General features: G+C 41.7%; 1 protein-coding gene across 1 annotated transcript; it reads left to right on the forward strand.

The window, feature by feature from the left end:
- Positions 1 to 304: 304 nt before the first annotated feature.
- TM4SF4 (transmembrane 4 L six family member 4) lies at positions 305 to 23,076 on the forward strand. Its single transcript, XM_057737645.1, has 5 exons — positions 305 to 713; positions 1,456 to 1,545; positions 12,317 to 12,456; positions 21,061 to 21,250; positions 22,472 to 23,076. The coding sequence occupies exons 1-5, from the start codon at positions 540 to 542 to the stop codon at positions 22,487 to 22,489; spliced, it is 612 nt and encodes a 203-aa protein (XP_057593628.1). The 5' UTR covers positions 305 to 539; the 3' UTR covers positions 22,490 to 23,076.
- The last annotated feature ends 512 nt before the right edge of the window (positions 23,077 to 23,588 follow it).

Below are 23,588 nucleotides of genomic sequence, written 5' to 3' on the forward strand. Positions count from 1 at the left end.
AGCAGAAAAGACAAAGACATGCACTGTAGACCATTAAGTACTTAGGAGACATGATTTTAGCGAGGATGTAACTCAATTTTGTAGTCATTTATAAAGAGCCCGGGGGAAATATTTCTTGATTTGGGCAGGGCCGTTGTCAGATTAAAGGTGCAGCAGTCCCAGATGCTGTTTGTTCCAGCCCCAAGTTCGATTGCAACGAGGTTGAGTGTCTTGTCTGTGCTGGTGGATTATTAACAGAGGTTATTGGTCTCCATGGCAAAATGATTGCAATGAACGTAATCTTATTTATGAGGGTGCAGGGGAAAAAAAAAGGACCTCAGGTCAGGGAGAATGTATAAATGTCCATCGCCATCAAGGTTCTGCTATATTTGAGAAGCTGAAGCAACTCCAAGGACACACGTCACAAGCTGATTTTTCTTCTCAGCTCCAACATACGGATTGATTTGGGGACCATTCCTACGACTCTGCGGCGATAACTCTGAAGAGAGCCTGCGAAGAAGGCATCGAAGGGGCTTGTGTCGCAGTCCTACTTCCCCAACATGTGCACTGGGAGCTGTGCCAAGTGCCTGGGGGGCACCCTCATCCCCCTCACTGTGTGTGGCTTCCTCGCGAACATCTTGCTATTTTTCCCTGGAGGAAAAGTCATAGACAACAATGACCACCTTTCCAACGAGGTCTGGTATTTTGGAGGAATATTAGGAAACGGGGTCTTGGTGAGTAAGGAAGCCTTAAAAATCTCCCCAAAGGAGATTTTCACTCCATCCTTTTAAAACTGGGTACTTACTGAACGGGAAGAGATTTAGTTGCTAACGAAAGCCCAAGCATTGCAAGATGAAAAGTCCATGCTTTAATTTTTTCCCTTCCAAAGACACGTCTGCTAAATTGACTAAGGAATAAGTCCCCAAGCTCAGGCTGGCAGTTCCCATGGGTCAGTTGACTTCTCTGAACCAAACTGAGAGCCGCATAATTTCTTTATTTTAACAAGATAACCCTGGGGTGTGGGGTTGTGGAGGTTGGGAAGTGAATAACCACCAAGAGAAGCAGGTGTCAGTGGGTTTCTCTTCCACTCTCGTGCTAATGATTTCTTTACCCCTTGCTTCCAATAGAGATTGGGAACCTCTGGTTGAGAGAAAGAGAGAGAGAGGGAGAGAGAGATTGATTCATGTTTCATGACAATTGAGGACACGTTTCTTATTCCTATCCTAACCCATCACGTGAAAACACAAGGTGTCAGATCTTGACATCTTGCCTCATTGGAGCTGCAGTTAAGCCAAACAGAACCTGAATGTTCCATAAATACTTATCTACCCACCAGCCAGGCTCTGTTAGTTCTTGCCATCTTCTTTGGCCATCTTCTTCTTGCCATCTTCCATGGCTCCTCACACAGGCGGGCAGGCAAGGGTCCCCTTCACATGAAAGACCAAACCCACTCTGAGATGCTTCTTTTGCTGGCAGATGATCTTTCCTGCGCTGGTGTTCTTGGGCCTGAAGAACAATGACTGCTGCGGGTGCTGTGGCAATGAAAGCTGTGGGAAGCGCTTTGCGGTGAGTTTTGGGCCGGGAAGTGGGGAGGGGCAGCCACCAGAACTGCTCCAGGGCGCACTGCTGGGCATCGTGGGGACGAGTCTCCAGTCCCAGGCAGGACTCTGGGGGCAGCTGGTTCGGCGATGAAGATGGGGTTCTTGCTGATGCAAAATAACAATAATCATAAATTTTTAAAACCATAGCCCTCCTTCTTATAGGGTATGAGTACCATTTAAAATGTTACAAACAGGCAGGGATATCAGAGTTGGAAAGTTGCAGTGATACCATATAAAGAATGCAGGCTTGGAAGGCAGCGACGGGGGCTGTCACTCTCCCTCTGCCACTGAGAAGCCCTGAGACCTTGGGCGAGTCATTTCTCTTCTCTGGCTTTGCGTTGCCTCATCTGGAAAGAGGGGCTGCAACAGGATAACAGATGGTAACCTTCTTTCTCCGGTAGCCCCCTAAACTCTCCATCCACACCACTGCCAGGTTCACTGCCTCAGAGACTCAGCACTTCCCTACCTCTACCTGGATTTTGCCCTGGGCCTTCTGTTTCCTTTCCTGTTTCCTGCAGCCATCCATCTTTAGTGGGCAAGCTAGAGAAACTAGGCTTCACCCTTCCAAGCTGGAGTGGGAAGAAGTCTGGGAGTGGGGTTTGGTTCCATTTCCACAACTGGGTACTCTCTGCCCACCTCTTCATCTGTAGGATGAGGAAGTTGGATTCGATCAGAATGTCCCAAGTATAACCTCCGCTGGTATACAGATGTGCTCTCTTTCAATAACATAGAAAGTTATTTTTAATTCTCCTTCAATCCTCTTGATTCTATCAAGAAAACTCTTATTTTGATGGAAATAAGTCTTCACTATTTCTAGCCCTTTGTAATCTCCCTTTCTAACAAGTATCCAGCTCCAGGAATGCAAGAAACATTAGCTAGAAATTCAATAATATTGTGTTTATGTGTGTTAATGATTGTTAATTTTCATTCATAGAGGTGATATAAGTGAATAAAACAGAGAGTTGACAAAGAAAAGTATTAAGTTCAGATACATCAATGTGGTAAAATGAAGAAGGCTGGACTAGAATTACTGGCTTGATGATTTCCGAGATTCAATTTCTAATTATAATTTCCTGAGATTCAATCGTCCATCCAAGAGAACCCCAATGATGAATTATACACTCTTACATTACCTGTTAAAGGGAAAGGTATAGCAATTTGTCCTGAAACAGAATCATTTCTAACATTTCTTCCTCATCATTATTTGCTCATTTAGTCAATTAAAAAATACCTATTGAGTACGAACGAAGGGCTGAGGCTGGTGCACTGAGAATACAATGATGCTTTGTCATGTGCGGCTGAGGATCAGTCAAAGAGAAGGGACTCACTTTTTTAACACCATCAAGCATTGATTATTATAGCAACATTTAAAATCATCGTTTACAAAGAGATGTAAAAATCAACCACAATTCATTTGATATAGTTATGTAACGTGGGTTACATATAATGATATTTCAATATACTTAACGATAAAGGAAAGAAATAAATATGTAACTCATTTTCTCTTTGAAATGTAATCCCATTATACTTTGTGGATTTGGGGGGAATAAATTGGAAATGAGAATTTAAAAAAAAAAAGAGCAAGTTGGATGAATTGCTTCGAAATCTAACGGCTCATCCCCTAGTGCTGAGTAGAAGTCTGAAGATTAGCCAGTATAAAGCCAGGGTTTTTGTTTGGTTTCTTTGTTTGTTTTTAGGTTTATGCATAACCACAGTGAGATGGGAAACAACATTCCGAGTATTGTGCAAAGTGTGTTTTTAAATTAGATTTATATGATGTCCAAGAGGAAGGTGGAAAAGTCACAATTTTAAAAGCACAGTGGAGTCAATGCAATCTGAAATATTTGGTCTGCCCAGTTCAAGTTGTCTGATTGGGTCCCTCACCCGCGGGGGGGATCTGGTCTTGGCGTGAGGTGAGAATGACTCCTCCCAGCCACTGGCTGACTGTCCACAAGGGCAGTGCCCATCAAAGGACCAGCTCTGCCAGCTGGAAACCAAGGCACCAGCCACAGCTGCCCTGCACCAGGGGTGACCACACTCTAGGTGGCCAGCAGAAGGATTTCTTGTTTAGGGCTCATTTGTTTGTTAATCAGCTGCCAACTTTTAAAAATAGAGAGATTTCACCAAAAATATCTAGATGTCTTACTTCTTTTTCAGAAAACAAAAAACTAACCTTCTTCCTGGGCCTCCATTTTGACACAAAAACAGCCTTCACTGGGCGTGGCTGAGCCCCTCACCCCACCCCTAAGGGCCACTGGGTTCGTGCCCCTGCTTTAGACACGTTTCCTTAATGTTCTGAAGGCTCTGGAGCAATACTCGATTTTTAAAGAAAGGTGTTTGCAAACATTTTGTCAGACAAAAAGAAAAAAAAAAGCTGCAGCATAACTTGATCAGTATTATAATGCTAAAGGTTTGAATTATTTTTCCCAAAGCTCACAGGATTCCCCTCCAGGTGTTTAAGGAACACTGGGCTTCTGAGGCACCTGCTGTAAGAAATCCTGCTGGGTAGAAAGGCCTGTGAGGCAGAAACAGACTAGGCCAAGTTTGCTGAGCTAAGTGCTGTGGCTGTCTTCATAGCTTCACTCTCCATCGTTTGTCTCCTGGCCTCCCTCTCTACTCTTTTATTTGCTGTCTTTCTGGAATATTCCCCAGAAGTCAGCTACATCACTCTCTTCCCTTTCCTTGGACACACAAATCAATAATGGAAGCCGGATGTGAGGGCTGTAGAGATAAAGTAAGACAATGGGCTGGAAAAAAAAAAAAAAAAAAACTTGAGATTGCCTAATTGATAGTTTCGTACTGAGACTAAAAATGGAGGCAAACTTTCCTCTGAGGCAGAGCAAGACTGAAACCCAGTCCCATGGGTCTGCACTCTCTTAAGTAAATTCAAGTAAATGAGCGTTGAGAATAGGGAGCCCGGGGGCAAAAGCTGTGAGAGGAGGGTGACTTCCAAGGTGGGCTTTAAAAACCCTGGCCTGGGTTTGTGGCTAGGTCTCAACCTCTTCCTTCCAAACCAGAGGTGCCCTAGCAGCTGATCTGTGGTTGGTCAGGGTCTCCTGACCTCTGATCCTTTAAAAAATTGAACTCTCAGGGTCCAATGGGACAGCTAATTAATTTTATCAACTCTTTCATATTAAGTATGTGCTTTAATAAGAGTCTTTAGAAGACCTTGACCTTGACTCAGAGGAGTGTCTCTAATAATGGGACTGATAAAGAAGATATTTAGAGGCAGGCAGACATTTCAGCATCCTGGAAGTCTATTAGGAAGATAAAGGCCCACCCCACCCATAGGCAGGGCCAGATGGTTGACAGGCCTGTTCTGAAGGAAGATCTTGGTCAGGTCATAAATCAGCCTATTCACTGTAGAGTCAGCACTTCTCCCTGTGCCCAGCTCAGCTCGCCAGCACCACTTAGGGACGCCTCCTATGTGAGCACTTCTGCCCTCAGTGTTTCCTAAGGCCAAGAGCACTGGCTCTGACAGCCACCTCTGCATTCCTTGAAAGGACAGCCAGTTTGAGGGAGATTCAAGAAAGACAATTCTTTTGAAATAAGAGATTATCTTAAAAGGAGAAATAAAGTATGAAACCCTAGTTCTTCACTAAATGTTTTCTATGCTTCAAAATCGTCCGCTGTAAAGTGGACCATAGCAGTTGCTACCTTTCATGAAGACATTGCAAGGATTGGGGGAAGAGGTTGCAAGCCTTAGCATACAGGGCAGGGGAGAGTAGTACCAAGTGCCTGGGGTACTGAGAACTCATAGGTCTTCGATGAATGCTTGTTGGATGAATGAAGTAAATGAACGCTCTGGGAGGATTTCAGGTGATTTCCGTACTTTATCAGGCTCAATTCTCACAATAGCCCTTTGAGGTAGGCATTAAAATTCTCATTTTATAAATAAAGAAACTGAGGCTCTTGCAAGTTGAGTTTCTGACTACCACACCTCCCACCTCCTACTCTGTCTTCCGGGCTTCCCAAGATTGAGGCAGAAAATACAGGAGGACATTAGTGTTTAAGCGAAAAAACATTTCAAGTAAACTCTATGTATCTTAGAACACCTGCTGAGAGGAACCTTCATGCCCATCACAGATGTTTCCCCAACATGTTGCCACTACCCAAGCCTTGAAATACCATGTCTCCGAACCACACACCCTTCCTGCCTTCTCAGCCCCCCAAGCCTCCTCCACCTTGTTCAGCTGACATAATTACACACCACCGACCAGGGCAGAGTGGGCATCGGATCCCACATCATCTGTCTCCAGAGCCCGGTAGAGAGGGAGGTCTTAAAGCTGACACATGGTGAATTCAAGAGCATTTTCTTCCATTTCAAGGGAAGTCTTTACAGCATACATATTAACATATATTTCTTTAGAAATACAAACTGAACATGTGTGCTGAGCAGTCATAAAACGGTCAGCCTGTTTACTTTTATTTTTCTCCCCAGAGCTATATTCTCTATATTTGTGGAAGGTTACAGTTTGTGAGGCTATGATTATTAAAACATTAGAATATAATAATGACATTTATCAAGTATTTGTTAATGTCATGGGAAACTATCCAAATCTTAGAAACAGGCAAAAGAGATGCGTGGATATCCCTACAGTGAAGTGCCAGGCATTATCTAAGAGCCTACCCCACCTGGAGGTTATCTTATCTTCTAGACGTGTATACCTTTGATTCCCTATTTCCTATTCTTGATTAGGCTATCTTACATTTTACCATCTCTGGGAGACAGGTAGTGATTATCAAGGCTTATTTTACAGAAGAAGAAATGGAGATCTTAGAATGATGAACTTCCCAAGGTCATGAGGAAGGAAACAGGACTCAAACCCACATCTGTCTGCCTGTATCCCATGGCCTTGACCACTACACAGCAGTATCCCCCTTTACTCTTTATTCGTTTAGAATAGGGAAAACATGTCCTTAGTACAAAAAGTGCAAAGGAAGCCCCACATTCCTGACTCCAAAGTCTGGCAACGCCCTTCCCCAGAGGTTACCAGTGTTTCCAATTATTGTGTCTCCTTCCAGAAATATTCCAGGCCTTTTGCCTGTTTAGTTTAAAAAACACCAATTTAGAGCATCTACTCCCCAACATATTCAACTTGATTTCAATAACTTCTCTTTTAACATGAAAAACTTTGTATGGTGAAGCCCATGATAAATGGAAGCTAGTCCATCTGATTTTAAGATTGATAATATCTCAGAGTAGTAAATTTAACAATTTTTTAAGACTTCTGAGCATGAAATGACCTAAAGCAAAGTGACAAAGTGTACCTTGCTTCATGTAGGTCATTCATGCTGGAAAAGTTATGAAAAATTATTTGGAGTGGTTTTTTTTAATTTCAAGGTGAGATATTTCAAATGTGAGTACAAAAACAGAACATACCACCAGTAGCTTCATGAAACTGTAGCCTGATGCCATATTTTCTTCAAATAGTTTTGTAAAGAAATAAAACCTTATTGCTTCAATTGAGAGTCACTGCATTGCCCTCCTGTTACACATCCTTCCCTCCTGAGAGTAGCCGTAATCACGACATCAGTACAGACAATATCCATCCATTTTTTTACGTATTACCACCAAAAATCAATCTTCCAAATGTTCTAGACTGTCCTGTTCAATACAGGAACCACTTTCCACATGTGGCTATTGAGCACATGGAATGTGGCCAATCAAAATTGAGATGTATCTGGGACTTCCCTGGCGGTCCAATGGTTAGGGCTCTGAACTCCCACTGCAGGTGGCACGGGTTCAGTCCCTGGTTGGGGAACTAAGATCCTGCATGCTGTGTGGCTTGGCCACAAAAAAAAAAAAAAAGAAGAAGAAGAAAAGAAATGTACCGTAAGTATAAAACACATACCAGATTTCAAAGAACTCGTACAAAAGAGGAACATAAAATATCTCATTAGTAATTTTTATATTGATTACCTATTGAAATGATAATATGTTGGATATGCTGAGTTAAGGAAAATATATTATTAGAATTAATTTCACTTTTTTGTAAACCTTTTTAGAGGTGTTACTAGAAATTTTAAATTATGTATATGGTTCACATTATATTTCAATTGGACAGTGTTGGTCTAGAGGTTCTTATAAGGGGGACTCTTCGATAAAGGGGAAAATTATCTCATTGATATTTTATAGTAACCTGGTTTTTCATGTACTCAGACTTGCCTAAAATGAGGACTGTTTGCATTTGTACTCAATTCTTGCGTCTGTAAACATTTGCCTGTTGAAATGTTCCAGGAATGATATCTAAAATCCTCCAGTCATCTCACACAGCAGGAACAACACAAGACAGGTTTCTCCTCTCACTACCAGCCAGTGGATGATGAAATCCTGAGTTGTTTTAGTTGAAGGGACCTTCTAGAACCAGCCACCCCTTTCTTTTGTTTACCACCCACTGGAAGCTGAAGCCAGGGAGGTGGAGCCTGGGTGACTGTGAGGAGGCTGGAACCCTGGTGTCCTCAGACTTCCACACTGCCTTTCTGGAAAAGTGATCTTTCTTTTCCATTACAACAATTTTTTTTTAATTTTTAAATTTATTTATTTATTGGCTGCATTGTGTCTTTGTTGTGGTGTGAGGGCTTCTCATTGCAGTGACTTCTCTTGTTGCAGAGCATGGGCTCTAGGCACGCCAGCTTCAGTAGTTGTGACTCACGGGCACCATAGCACAGGCTCAGTAGTTGTGCACGTGGGCTCATTTGCTCCGCAGCATGTGGAACCTTACCGGACCAGGGATCGAACCCGTGTCCCCTGCATTGGTAGGCAGATTCTTAACCACTGGGGAAGTCCTGATACTCTTCCATTCTTAATAATCAAGAGTTTCATGATTCCTGACTAATAATTAGAACTCAAGATCAGAAGGTCAAGTAAGTTAAAAGATATTTTTTCCTTATCTTCGCTTTATTTCTGTGAGAGAACCAGTGTCATTCACAGAGAAATTTGCAAATAACAGAATATCTGGTGCTAGTGGCAGTGTATTGTGTGTGGTCTGTGTGTCCATGTATGTGTGTGTATATTTGAAGAGGTGGCAGGTCCAAGACCCCAGTTATTTTTTTTTTTGAAGTGTAGTTGCTGTATAATGTTATATAATTTACAGGTGTGCAGTATAGTATTCAAAATTTTTTAAGTTTATACTCCATTTATAATTACTATAAAGTATTGGCTGTATTCCCCATGATGTCCAATATATCCTTGCAGCATATTTCACACCTAATAGTTTGTACTTCTTATCCTCCACCCCTATGTTGCCCCTTCGCCTGAGACCCCAGTTCTTAATCTAGCTCAGCCACCTGCTAGATTTGAGAAAGTCACAAGAACATGGGCTTTGGAACCAAACAGCCATGGAATGATTCTAGTCCCACCATTTTACTCTTTGTTTGACTTAGAGCAATTATCTTAATTTCTAGTAGTCTCAGTTTCCTGTCTGAAAAATGTAGATAATCACACCCACCTCACAGATTTGTTGCGAAGATTAAATGAGATAATACGTCCAAGGCTGTCACAGAATGAAGCTATTTTTATTATCTAGAAAGTGAGATGATTGTACTTGAAGACTTTTGAGGCATCTTTTTTGTGAAAATATAATTAGAAGAATATTTAACCATTTATTTAGTGGAAATTTTGGCTTTTGAAGACTTTTAAGCAATTTTAAGATGAGAGACCCTTCTTTCATAGAATCTGTTTTCCATTGACACAATCCAATCCATCCCAGGGACTGCATGTCAAAAATATTTCCAGACCACTCAGAGCCTCACTCTGAAAGGACAAGAAGTAAAACATTAGGGAAAACTGACCGGAGTGTAAGCTTTCAGCTGCTGTACTGGAACGTTCTGGCCATTCCTAGATTAATACCAGCTGTGTCTAACTAAACAGCAATTTGATTGGAGTATGGAGGTGGCTCAGAGACAGAGAACTAGCTAGATAAGCTCTCATTAAATTGGAGCAGCATCTCCCAAAGTGTGTTGTTGCAAGGACTCGTGGGAAAAAGTTATCCATTCCTATGAGATCAGAAAACTCTGCAAATTACCATATACACCTAATTAAAAGGCAAAACTTAATATGAAACCATCTCTTATTTCCCCAGAAAGAAGTTTTGAAAAAAAGTTCTTTGACTAACATTAATATATGCATAAATGTTCTGTGATATATGCATATTTTAAATCACATGTATGAAATATAAAATAATTTTAATATATTGACTTTGAAATATTACTCCCCCCCTCTCATTTATTTTAAAAATGCTTTCATGCTTCTTTGACATTAATGTCTTTGCTCCCAGTAAAGACAGCTTTGGAGCCATCAAGTTTCCAACAGTACACCTTTTCTTCCATTTAATGACATTTTTGTATCCATGTACAATGGTGTCAGTGGAAATTTCACTCAGTCATAAATATCAATTCAGATAAGACAAAGACAGTATTCAGACATCCTTCCTGCAGGTATGTAATAATGAACCCCACAATTGTAAACACTAAGCGTGCTCATATTAGAATGCCCTTTAAAAGGCTTCTTAACTATAATATTTAGTTATAGGAACTAGGAATTGTGAGGTCAACTTTCCTAGAATAATTAACAAATCTAGGTTAAGAAAAAATGTGTAAATAATTCTGTCATCCAACAATAGATGAATTGTTTCTGACTAATGTCTTTCCCACACAATACTTGGTTGTTCAAATTTGAGGAAATGTCCTATAACCTGATGAATGAAATAAGCGCACAGCTCTAAGGCAATTCCCTCACATCAGAAGGATAATTTAAGAGCTAATAATTTTCTTTATATTCCAGTATACATTGTATATCCCTTTCTTGGAGTTTCACACATATTAGCATATCACAAAGATTCTTAGAAGTACAACAGAATGAAACCTATTTAACTTTATATAATTCAGCAATTTCCAAAATTATTCAACAAGACATCCTTTGGAAATGAGACTGCCTGTTCTAACATGATAAATTGACCCAAATTTTCATTTACTTCTGACCTAAATTATATTCACAAATGTTCTTGATGGCAACAATGGGTTTAGGATACTGTAGGCATAAAAATTAAGGGGAAAAATCTAAATAATGAGTAACATGAAAACTTAGTCATTGAAAGCCTCCCAAAAGAAGTTATCCTGTGCCTTTGATAAGCTAGGAAGGAAAAAAAAAAAAAAAACATATAGTTGAAGGTAGGGGTGGAGCAATGTCCTAACTATCTTCAAATAACTCACTGCCCATGGCTTCAAGGACTTGTCCTCTGGTTGGTGAAGACAGACATAAACAGCTGTGTATTAGTGTGTTGTAGGTACTGTGCTGTAATGGGAGTGGATACGTTCTAGAGTCTTGGGGGTGGGAGATGTGAAGGAGGGAATGGTTGGTTCTACACAGGAAGTCATACATGGCGCATGGAGTCAGAGATCAGTTTTGGAGAGTTGCACCAAAAATACATTTATATATGACATGATATATGACATGAATATGATATGAAATGAAAATGATATGAAAATGGATATGAATTCCTGCTAAATAGATTATACAGATTCCAGTTGCCCAGGCACAATTAAATCCTCTCCACCCTCAAATCCCACCCTCAAACCTTCAAAAATATACTGTGACAAGATTGATAGTAATATAGGGAAGGGAAAAGAGGGAGTATCTCACCTTTAACTTAGGTTATCACATCTGATTTAGGTAGGTAGGCTTTATCATGCCCATTTTATAGATGAGAAAATAATACCCTAAGGATACATCCATTATGCAGAGTCATCACAGGGAAAAGTAGCAAAGCGGATATCTGAGCCTCGGTCTGCTGACTTTTAAACTCTTGTGCTCTGCACTATACTTTTGTGTCACCAGAGCAGAACAGGTGATACTTTTCCATGTCTATTTCCAAAATTATTAATGTTTCCATGCTACTCTCTAATTCCTGTTCAGAATGGCACTGCATCTCTAGACCTAATTTTTTTCATCTAAGAGGGAGTTAGCCTGGATAGGCTCCAGGATTGTTTCTGCCTTTTATATTCTATATTCTATCTTGATTTTATAATTTAAAAAAAAGATGCTAGTACAATCTATTTTTCACTAAGTAATCTCTGTCACATAAAAATATTTAAAAGAACTGGAATTGTTGAGCTTGTGTAACCTAAAGGAGCGAAAATTTTCAGAGGGTTAAAGGGGTGGAGAGATGTCAAATAGAAAATATTTTTCACGTAAGATATTTTAAAGGTTTCTACCTAGTGGAAGAGAGGTTGGACTTTATCTTTTTTGAACTCAAGGTATGTAACTAGGACTGACAAGGAGCAAGTCTAGATTTCTACTCTTTCTCATAAGCAGAACCTGCCGTCACATGAGGCCCCACTGTGACTTAACTTCAGCGAGATGATTGAACCAGAAAACTTAAGATCACTTCCCATTCTAAGATTCTTTGATTCTGTAATAGACTGGTCTTCCGCATTAGCCCTGTGAAGGACAGTCTGTTCTTAACAAGGTTAAAAACCCTGGTTCAAAGGTATCAAACCATAACCAGCACTTGAGTCATCATTGAATAGGTGAAAAAGATACGGGGATGGGAATGGGGGTGGAGAAGGGGACACGAGACACCAAAATTCTTTCTAGGAGACCCCACAGGCCCCATGTCCAGTAAAGACTGGCTCCTACCCCATATTCACCACATTCAACGACAGGACGCTTACGTGTGCTGCGTGTAATCTCTGGACACCTTAAGAACTTGGAGGTCTCTCTCTTTCTCTTTCAGATGTTCACTTCCACAATATTTGCTGTGATTGGAGTCTTGGGTGCCGGATACTCATTTATCATCTCAGCAGTCTCAATCAACAGGGGTCCGAAATGTCTCGTGGCCAAAAATGGCACGTGGAGCTACCCCTTCCAGGACGGGTAAGGTACACCCTGCAATACCCATGTGTCACCACAGGGGGCACCGGCAGGTAAAGGGCCCAAGGGGGACACGGCTCACGGTCCGCCATCTTCAGTTTACAAGCCTCAGGCATGTTGCTACTTTGAAGCAGAGCTGGAGCTGTGGGGTGAAGTTGCACAAGATCTCACCTCTAACGCTCTTTTGACAGACACCAGGAGAAATAATGGAAGAGGGCACCTCGGCTGTCCTGAGGGAAGGAGGTTGATGGTATTACCACTTGCATTCAAACATTTATTAGCATCAACACGAGGCAACTAATATTAATAAACAGTAGTGCCTTCCATTGAAAATCTTAGAAAACGAGAATGATTACTCATTCACAGAGCTCAAAGGCTTTTGCTAATACCCTGAATGATGGATAACTAAACAAATTTACAGAGCAAATTTTAACAAGCAAATTTACAGAAAACAACCTTGAAAACATGGTAGGTTCTTCATGAGAGTTAATGTTAATAGAACTCGTTAAAATAATGCTTCATATTTTCATGGTACTTTGTAGTTTATAAAGAACTTTTTAAAAAATAAACTTTTAATTTCCACAGCAACCTCAAGAGGTAGTGACTCCCCAGCAAGGCAGGCTGAATAAGTGTGATGTGCTCCAAGTCTCACAGTTAGTGTGGGGCAGAGACAGGGAGCAAACCTGTGTCTTCTGACTTCAGGTCTTATTTGTCTTTTTGTATTACGCATCCTTCTGCCCCAGACTGCACTGCTCAAGGCAGTAGACATTTGCCATGTGTGTCTACGTAAACTTAAATTCACATAAATGAAAGGAAGTTTAAAATTCCTCAGTCACACTAGCCATGTTTCAAGCGCTGGGTAGCCGCGCACAGCTGTGAGCGACTGGGTTGAGCATCATTAGATGGGGCTGCGCTAGACTCTAACTTCCCGGAGGGCTGGGACCATCTCTGCTTTGCTCCCCATTTCAGCCCCTCTGCCCAGCACAGGGGCTGACATACTAGGGGCTCAGGAATTAGAGTTGTTGGGCCCTCCTGTACACGGAGGATGGGGCCATGCCTCAAAAAATCTATAGGACACCAAGTCAGTAAATCAGACCTCTATTTATTAACATACAGTAAGAGGCTACAGACCCTCAGGAGCAGGCTTCAGCCGGAGGAGAGGGAGGGGGCTGGTTCTGTACGCCATGAGCTCTTGGTTTGTCTGCAAGTGTTTTACCTACAATATCATCCCCACCCTTCTCTGTAGTTAAACAGGAGTACAAGCCCTCGAATGTCCTCTGTCACATGCAGTGGTTGTCACGGGTGTTTATTTTACTGTGCAAAGCTTGAGCACAGCATCCAGACAGCATAAGGTCCCTCCCCCGATGGCTTCTTCTGCCCCAAGCAGGGGTGTGTCTACGAAGCTACAGGTTATGTCTTCTTTCAAGGACCCTCCTCCTAGTATTTCTATCGACAGCATCACTGCAGTATTCAACATGTTTTCTATTTTTTCTGTAATGTGAACACTACTCCCCTTGATGGGCTTAAAATCAATTAGAATAAATCTATGTCCAAAACAAAGGAGAGAGAAAGCAACACGAGAGGTGCCAAGTAACAACCCAGCACAATACAACAGCCATATTGTTCTGATGTGAGGGCCCCACACCCTCCCCTGGCACGCTCACACCCTGCTTGGGCTGGGCTGGACCCGATGCCCCAGGTCAGGACAGTGGACAGCTGCTCTGTGGGCCACCGCAGGAAATGCCAGCTTGGGGGAGGACAGGAAACCACTTTTCTTTTCTTTTTAATTTTTTTTTTTTTTTTTTTTTTTTTTTTTTTTTTTTTTGGCACACGGGCTTAGTTGCTCCGTGGCATGTGGGATCTTCCTGGAGCAGGGATCGAACCTGTGTCCCCTGCATTGGCAGGCAGATTCTTAACCACTGCGCCACCTAGGAAGCCCTCTTTTTAATTTTTTTTTAATTGAAGTATAGTTGATTTACAGTGTTGTGTTCATTTCTGCTGTACAGCAAAGTGATTCAGTTATACATACTTATACACTCTTTTTCATATTCTTTTCCATTATGGTTTATCACAGGATATTGTATATAATTACCTGTGCTCTACAGTAGGACCGTGTTGTTTATCCATTCTCTATGTACTACTTTGTATCTGCTAATCCCAAACTCCCAATCCAACCCTTCCCCTCCCAACCCTCCCCCTTGGCAACCACAAGTATGTTCTCTATGTCTGTGAGTCTGTTTCTGTTTTGTAGATATGTTCATCTGTCATATTTTAGATTCCACATGTAAGTGTTATAATATGATATTTATCTTTTTCTTTCTTTCTTTGCTTAGTATGATAATCTCTAGGTCTATCCATGTTGCTGCAAATGGTATTATTTTATTCCTTTTTTATGGCTGAGTAATATTCCATTGTATATATGTACCACATCTTTATCTGTTCATCTGTCAATGAATATTTAGGTTGAGGAGACCACTTTTCAAAGTCCTCTGCATCTGTCCTCCTGCTGAAGCAAGTTTGCATTCACTTCAGACCCATGGATCACACATTACTCTGTGATAGATGCTTTTGTATGTGTTGTTTTATCTACTCCTCACAGCAGCAACCAAGCCATCCATTAACAGGTATCAGATTAGAGCACTTTAATTAAAAAGTTTTGGGTACCTAGACATCCGCACAGTGGCTTCAAACTATAGTATGATCAAAAATCATTGTATATTACAAAATCATATATATTATACTTTCCAGGTGATTTATAAGATAAGACTAATTTTGACTAACTGTGCTCTTTCCCATCATGCCCTGACTCTAGAATTCAATCCCACATAAAATGCAAGTCTGCTCTTGGTGTGAAATATGCCGCAATTGCTACAGGAAGGGCTTTCAGGAGAATGGGTCCAGGCATGGTCTCTGCCACCTGGCAGGCTTTCCTCAGCATCCCATTGTCCCCTGCATCCCGTATCCTGCCTTCCTTTATGACCTTATCTCTCACTGCCAGCTCCAAACCGTCCCTCCAACTGCAGAGGCTCATCTCGAGTTTCTTATAACAATCCTTGCACCTTGTGTTGCTTGGTTTTTTCAGTTAACAAAGTGCTTTCACCCACAGTGCTTCATCTGATCCTCACAAAAAGCTCTCCTTTGGAGGTAAGATAGCAGAGGCCCAGAGAAGCAGAAGTAACTCACCCAAAAGCACACTGTTCTTAATAATGAAAGTTTGACGAATCCAAGTTTCTGACTTCAAGTCACAATGCTTTTTCTAGAACACAATTTGTATTGATTTGCACTATCTGATTTTTGTAGAGTCCATTTCAAAAACCTCAGGGGCCTCTGTCTCCAGTCTTTTTTACTGTCCCATGGACTCTTCTTATCCATCGGATCCCAGTATGTAAGCATCACAGGAGTTGTCTTTGTAGCTGCAAGTGTAACACACATACACAGCTACTTAGTGAGTGGAAAGGAACAATCACTGTATGAGACCAAAGAAAAGGACTCAGGACAGTTTCCCTCATCACTAAATAGCAGTGGCAGCATCTTCCCCTTCTCCTCCTCTTCCTCCTCCTCCAACTTCTCCTCTTCGTTTTTCTCCTCCTCTCCTTCTTTCTAATGATTAAGGGCTGAGTGTCTCTGTGTGCATTATCTCACTTAATCTTCCTAATAAATCTCAGATTTCTTATCCCTAGAGTAGAAAAATACAGTTCAAAAGATTAATTTGCCCAGAGCTCCACAGCTAGTGATTAAGAGGAGAATTTAAAAAAAAAAAAAAAGCTCTTCACAGGACCTTACTTTGTGCTGAAGCCTGTTCCCAACATGGAGCACAGAGGACAGACCTGGTCCCTGCCCCAGTGAGCACATGGTAAGTTAGGGTGACGACAGGGAACAGACCCTCACTTGCCAAAAGGGTGAAATGGAGGCGTGCAAGGGAAACTTCTCGGAGGAGGTGACATGGGCTGGTTTTGGAAGATGCACAGAAGTGTGCCTTTCAGAGAGGAGGGGAAGCATATTTCAGGCAGAGAGAAGAGAAAGTCCTGAAGCAACTACGAAAAGGCCCCATGGGCTCAGAGAATGTCAGTTCACTGGGTGGCAGGAAGCTACCAGCATTCACACCATTCCATTCATCCTCTACGATCTTGATCCTCACATGGAGGATGCATGAAAGGTCTCAGTAACTGAAAGAAGCAGCAAAGTAGGAGGTTGGAGTAACAATCCAGATAAGATCCTCAGCATCTCCAAGGCAGTGGAATTGGGGATCAAAAGGAGAGAAATTTCAGAGTCTGTCTGAGATGGAATCATCAGGATTAGGTGTAAGGAGAACGAAGGAAGGTTATCAAGGTGGACTCTGAGGTTTCAGTTTGGGGCACAAAATTCAGGGCTCCTCAAGCCCGTAGAATTTAGTTCTGTTTTCCTTAGAAATGTTTGTTGGCGATCATGTTAAAGGAACAAATGCAGTTAACTGTTTCTATCACAAGAACCATACTAAAGAAGCATCCTAGAAGGAAAAAGAAACCTGAGACATTTTGAGATATGCCCTGTTGGCTTGCTTTGAAGTAGGACCTCCTCCCATCCAAGGTCTTCCTTTCTGAGACAATTGGCCACCTCTACCTTGACCCTGAGCTGCTGAAAGGGAAGCAGCTGGCACAGGGCATGAGGACAGCTGTGGGAGGGGATGCAGGAGGTAAAGCCAAGGGCAATCAGCAGTTGCGGGGGAGACAAAGGACACAGCCAAGCACAGCACTGCTGAGTCAGGCTGCAGCCCTCCCTGTTCCCTGGGGAAGGAGCTCAGGGGTGAGGAGAGCGCTCTCCCACCAAGCACAGAATTGATACCGTTCAATGCTCTGCCTGGACTTTCAGTTAAGACCACCTGCAGCTGCTCTTCAATGATTACTTATTAGCAAGGGACCCCATACTGCTGCAAACACACTCCCCAGAGCTGAAAGCCACAAGGCTGGGGTGAGACAGGACTGCACCAACATGTTTTCATGTTTCATGAAGCAGAAAAGCCCCAGAGATGTTAAGATCCGGCTTCGCCCTTGGCCTGACTTGACTTAGGGTCCAGTCCCACCTCTGCCACATACCAGTGGTGTGATCTTGGGCAATGCAGTCACTTTTCAGCTCTTCCTCTGTGAAATGGGGTGACAGCAAGATCTACCTCACAGGCTCAGGCAAGAATGAAATAACATGATGTACATAATGTACCATTACTGCCATGTAGCACTTGTCAAACACAAACGTATTATTCATGTTTATGAATATAGCATTGCTATGAATGAAATTTATTACAATGCATTAGAACATTCTAAACGTTATTCTTTCATAATAATTTTGTGATTAATTTCAATATTTTCAACCATCTCATGAAGTTTCAAAGAGAATAATCTCTTTATTATGGTATAGAGAAGACTTGATTGACATACTACTGGAGATACTATACATACTATTAGAGATATATTGTGTAAATCAAATTTCATAAATAAATAATATTTTAATTATTCTAAAGGGATAAATTTACTCAAATAGAGGGAGTGTGTGTAATGATTAAGAGCAACGGCTTTGAAGTCAGACAGAAGGAAGATCAAATCCAGGCATTTACATTCCGTAGCCTCAACTTTTTTTTTGTATAATACTTTCTAAATATTTAATGTCTTTTTTAGTAGTTCATTTTTTGTAACTGAAGTATAGTTAATGTACAGTATTATATAAGTTGCAGCTGTACAATGTAGTGATTCACAATTTTTAAAGTTATACTCCATTTATAATATTATAAAATATTGGCTATAGTCGCCATGTTGTCCAATATATCCTGTAGCTTATTTTATGCCTAATTGTTTCTACCTCTTAACCCCCTCCCCCTATGTTGCCCCTCCCCCCCTAGACTTCTTAATCTGTGTGTATGTTCATTCAGACAGTGACTCTTTCTGGGAGCTTTTATATGCTAGGCATTGTTCAAGGAAAGTAGCACCTCCTAGTAGGATTGGGGGGGATGATGGACCGCAGCTAGCCCAGTGCCCCAAACATGGGCAGGACCCCATTCATCAAAGCTGCTCATTTATTGAACACTCCCTGTGCTGGAACCAGGGACAGAGATGAGGGACATGGTCTCTACACTTGTGGATGTATAGTCACAAAGAGAAAGACAAATGCACAGATGAGGACAGCTCAGGGTTCTGGGCGCTCTTTACCGGAGGGAACGCAGAGGACTGGGAAGCACAGAAGGGGGTACCACAGCCAGCTGCGGGCAGGAGGAGCGTCAAGGTGTCTGTCCCTGAGGAGGAGGTGGCCCCTGAGTTATCCAGGCAAAGCACTTGGGCTCCCCTGCTCCTTCCTGCAGCTGCCTTTGTCGGGGCAAGAAGTAAGGTGTATGAAATCCATAGCGTGCTACCCTGAGGCTGGAGGAATTACTGCAGCCCAGGGGGGAATGCCCTTCGCAGTGATGGAATTCAGTGGGTTTAAACCGCCTCAGCCCTCTTCGCTGCACAGAATGCGGAAGCGGGATTCGCCTCCGAATCTATGAAAAATTAGGGCCCCCTCTCACCGCGAGTTGGAGAGTTGCACGCAGCAATCATTGCCCGGGATCTGAGACTCTCAGAACCTGAGAGTTTGGGGGAGAAAAAAGAAGGGTCTGTGGAGCAGCTATCCGTGAGGGTGTGTAGGGCTGAGGCAGCATCTGGAACGAAACAGAAGAGGATTTCTCCACCCAAACTCAATCCTTGCTTCCAGCTCCCCCGGGAGCGTTTCGCCAATCTCACCACCAGGGGGTGCTGTCGTCCCGCCGCTGGACAAACTCCAGCAGAGGGCCCAAGCTCCGGATTGCCAATTACTTCATCTTAGGGTCTTCTTTACACAGTGTGCCCGGAAAATACTGGAAATTTTTATAACCTCATAATCATCAAGCTGAAAAACTGTAAAGATAGGAAGGACTACATGGAAAAAGGCAGAACAGAAAGTCGCGTGTTTTAAAAATAACATACTAAAAAGAAGTCTTATACAGCAATACAGAAGGTATATTATCTCAGTGAATTTTCACAATTGTAAGGTTATTCTCAGCCCATTTGATAAATGAATAAACTGATGGAAGGCCGGGGGCAGTGGGGTGGTAGGTGACTTGTGTGAGGAATACAGAGCTAGCACGAGGAATGCTTGGATTCAAACCCAGGTCCATCTGATTCCAAAATACCAGCCTTTTTCCTTTAGACCAGACTGCTCAGCTTAAGTAAAGTGATAACAACTTTAGGGTTTACTGAAAACTTATTATATGCTAGGCACTGTTCTAAGCACTTTACTAGTGTTAGCTCATTTAATCCTCAGTTTGATTTAATCCTTATTTAACCCTATGGTTTGATGATATTGTTATTCCCATTACACAGAGAGATACACAAGTCTCACAGCCAGTGAGCTGCTAGAGCCTGTGTTCTCATGGGAAGGTGAATCAATGAGATAAACAATGTTTTATTTTTAAATCAAGAGCCAAAGGCTCATTCTTTCCTTTATCTCTTCTGCTCTGCTAAACTCTCGGGCATCTTCCATCATTTCAAAGGTTTTTCGCAATCTTAATACAGAATGTATCTCACATAAATGCGTACTGATGCACTGGAGAAATCACCAGACACAGATTGTCAAAAAGTTCTAAAGACAATGAGGTGGATGTTACTTTTGTAGCCGGATGGAGAGTCTCCTATTGAGTCCTTGGAAGGAGAGAGGTTGCATAAAGAAAGAGGGAGAGACCAAGCTGCAGCTCTAAGAATGTGAGGAGAAATACAATAATGCATAGCTTTTACCTGCTTTACCTTCATTTTCCTCTTAAAGATAGCACACTTCACATTTCTCCTTCAAGGCACGATGCCCTTGACATGGCAGCAGACTCCTGATACATATATTTTATACAAATATTGCAGTTTCTCCTGTTTCAAAGCTTTTATAAGATGCGTATTAAGGCAGCAAATGATTTCTTCCTTTCAGTTAATTAAATCTTTTTGCAGGTGGAATCCCTACAATCTTCACAAGAATATAGCTGAGTCAGTTCACAATTTGGCTAGAAGTAGGCCTTAAAAGAATCAAGCTCTTGCCATTAACTGTATGACATGATTGTACTTTATATGGCCTCACACGGCCACTAGACGTGACAGATAAGTTGTCAGAAGTCCGGACGGTCCCTAAGGACAACAGTAGGCTAAAGGCCGTGAACATTTGTGAGATTCTGCTCCTGGAGTGTCTTCATTTTCATTGCCCCTTAATAGATATTAAACTTATCCATCCTCCTGGTTGGCTCGCAAAAATCGCTCTCTCACTCAGTAGCTGTGTGAGCTGGGTAGGTCACTTAACCTCTCTGTGTTTCAGTGTTCTCATTTGTGAAATGGAAGAAAAGAACCATAAAGAAATAAATGAGTGAATATGTGTAAAATGTTCAGAACAGGGTCCAGCACATAGTCTATACTCAATAAAAAGTTACGTATTGCTTTTAAAAGTGTTAATATTATGGGATTCTTTTTTTCTCATGGAGCTTCTGTCTTGGATAGATAGTACTCAAACAGAAAAATCGTTATGGTGACTTTCTGGCCTAGGGTATTGCATACTTTTTACCAATGTCTCCTTTCTCCCCAATGTCCCCAACAGAGATTACCTCGGGAACAATGACTTATGGACCCGCTGCCTAGAGCCTGTCGATGTGGTTCCCTGGCATCTGACCCTCTTCTCCATCCTGCTGATCATAGGAGCGGTTCAGATACTTATCTGTGCCATCCAGGTGATCAACGGCCTCCTGGGGACCCTGTGTGGAGACTGCCAGTGTTGTGGCTGCTGTCAGGTAACTGAGGTTTTTGTCCTTCCTTCTCAGAGTGCAGGAGGCCAAGTCAGGCCACCAGTGCTAATGGGACAAGGGGGTGGAAAGGGTGGCAGCTGCAGAAAACCAGAGCCAGGCTGTAAAGTCCAGGCAGCCCCTTTTCAGCTGAGGGAAGTTCTGCTCTCTGTGATGCTAACATATCCAGGCTGAAGCTGACCAAAGTTTTCAGTCTTACCCCAGTTGACAGTGGTCCTGAAGGCAAAGGACTCCATGTACATGTAGAAGTTTATGATAATGTTTACATGAAGATCCCCAGGAAGTGGACATCTGTTATAGGTACATGTTGTCAGGAATACGCACCACAGTCTGTGCCCAAGGGTTCTATTTCCTAAATAGATCTACACAAGGGTTAAAGTTGTTAAGTAATATATGGAATGGTGTTTTCTTTCCTTTGGAAAAGATATAGAAGAGAGAAATCATACTTAAGTGCAAAAATAAAAGGAAATCACTGGGAATTTGCTCTCCAACTATGACTGTAAATTATCAACAGTATGAAAAATAAAAATAAACCTATGGACCATAAGACAAGGTGATTATTTCAACTACTGAGCAAGCCAGATCAGTCAATTATTCATACACATAAAACTATTTTAAAACACAGATTGAAGTATGAGGGAAAAAAAATAGAACTCAAGAGTTGGGGACTTCCCTGGTGGTCCAGTGCTTCCAGTGCAGGGGGCATGGGTTCGATCCCTGGTCGAGGAACTAAGATCCCACATGCCACGCGGTGCAACAGCAAAAGAAAACAAGCATCCATGTCAATAACCAGAAGGCTCGGTACATTGTGCTGACTGTCATTTCCTTAAGAGGATGGAAATCATGTGGCAGCGTAGCTTCAAGACAGCAGCACAATCTCTGGGCTCCACCTCCCTGGGTTTTCTACTTATTAAGTCCTGGCTCCTTTACTTATCAACTGTGGCTTTAGATACAGCCGTTGAGCCCCTTGTGCCACTTATCAAAATTCATTTTAATAATGAAATGAAGCTTCCACACCTATAGTCCAAACACAAGTAAGTGACAGATTAAAGCTCTGAAACAAAGTCAGAGAAGTACAGAAAGCATTCAGTAGGTAACCAATAGGGGGCAGGCGTAATCAGGAATAAGATGTGTGATAAGGAGGGGGAAGGGCAAGGGGGAGAAAGAAAAACAATGATGTTGTAATAATTAACTTTTTCTACCTTCTAGGGAGATGGACCAGTCTAAACCTCCATGATGAGCTGCTCTAACTTGACGGCGTGTGAGAAGACACATTAAACTTATTCTTCTCTCCTTGGGGTTGCCAGTTTCTATCTGCTTCCTAAATGACAAAGCTTAGGGAGGCCAGAGTTATTCCTCCTCTTTTCCAACCAGCTCTGCTCAACCTAGAATTTTAGGTTAGTTTCAAATAAAAAATAGTTTGGCCACTTAAGTAATATTTATGAATCTTTCAAATTAACTTCCTTTTAGAATCAAAGAGCAGGTTCAAAGCAAATATTTCATAATTTTTCTTTAAGAGTGAAAACTATATAAGGTCGCACATACTGCCACACTGCTTCTTTGTATATAGAGGTGTTAATATCTTTGGATGTTTTACAGAAGTCAGAGGAGGCAAGCACATTAAAAATGAGAAGCTGAGACCAATTTTTAAGATCTGTGGGAAAAAAGAATGACTGATGTATCATAAATAATTTTTATTTGTTTTCTTTTGGGCTAACATGTTTGAATTACCTGTAATTAGTCTTTTGGGCCTGCCATCATTTGCTAGGTTTTCCTTATGTATATTAAATTAAAATCCGAATTCAGAGGTAATAAAGATTGTGTGCTTTTTGGGAGGTAGGAATGAATAGCACCTTCTTTTCATCTTTTCTATGCACTTTGATCAAACAAAAAAACAATGTTTTTAAAAAGTTGAGTTGGGTAATAATTTTATCAGCCTGTGGCTCAGGATTAAGGTAATGGGTATTACCAATTCTACGTGTCATATTAAGACATTAGCTTTGGTTTTATGAATCACGCACTAATATGGAGTCAAATCCATTTTGTTGATTTGCGTTCAAACCCCAACCACCCACATATGAGCTTGGGGATCCCGGAAAAGTTACTTTCTCAGTCCCAGTTCCTCCATCTGTAAAAGGACTATTGAAAAGCAACATATCATCCGAGAAATTTTGAAGTCCCCCAAGAGTGAAACAGAGGCCTGTAGGTTTGTCCATATGACTGATGTATAATAAGGAGGATCTCAGAGGGTGTTACAAGCTAGTCTCACTTCTGCAGCTTCCAAGCTGATGGGCTGCACTATGTAAGTTAAGCATACCAAAAACTG

This window comes from Hippopotamus amphibius, chromosome 6 (assembly GCF_030028045.1).
Source record: "Hippopotamus amphibius kiboko isolate mHipAmp2 chromosome 6, mHipAmp2.hap2, whole genome shotgun sequence".
Lineage (NCBI taxonomy): Eukaryota > Metazoa > Chordata > Mammalia > Artiodactyla > Hippopotamidae > Hippopotamus > Hippopotamus amphibius.

Coding starts and splice junctions, on each gene's coding strand:
- TM4SF4 (XM_057737645.1), top strand. CDS start 540: ATGTGCACTGGGAGCTGTGCCAAGTGCCTGGGGGGCACCCTCATCCCC. Junction 1,546..12,316: donor GCTGTGGGAAGCGCTTTGCG/GTGAGTTTTGGG, acceptor TTTCTCTTTCAG/ATGTTCACTTCCACAATATT. Junction 12,457..21,060: donor AGCTACCCCTTCCAGGACGG/GTAAGGTACACC, acceptor TGTCCCCAACAG/AGATTACCTCGGGAACAATG.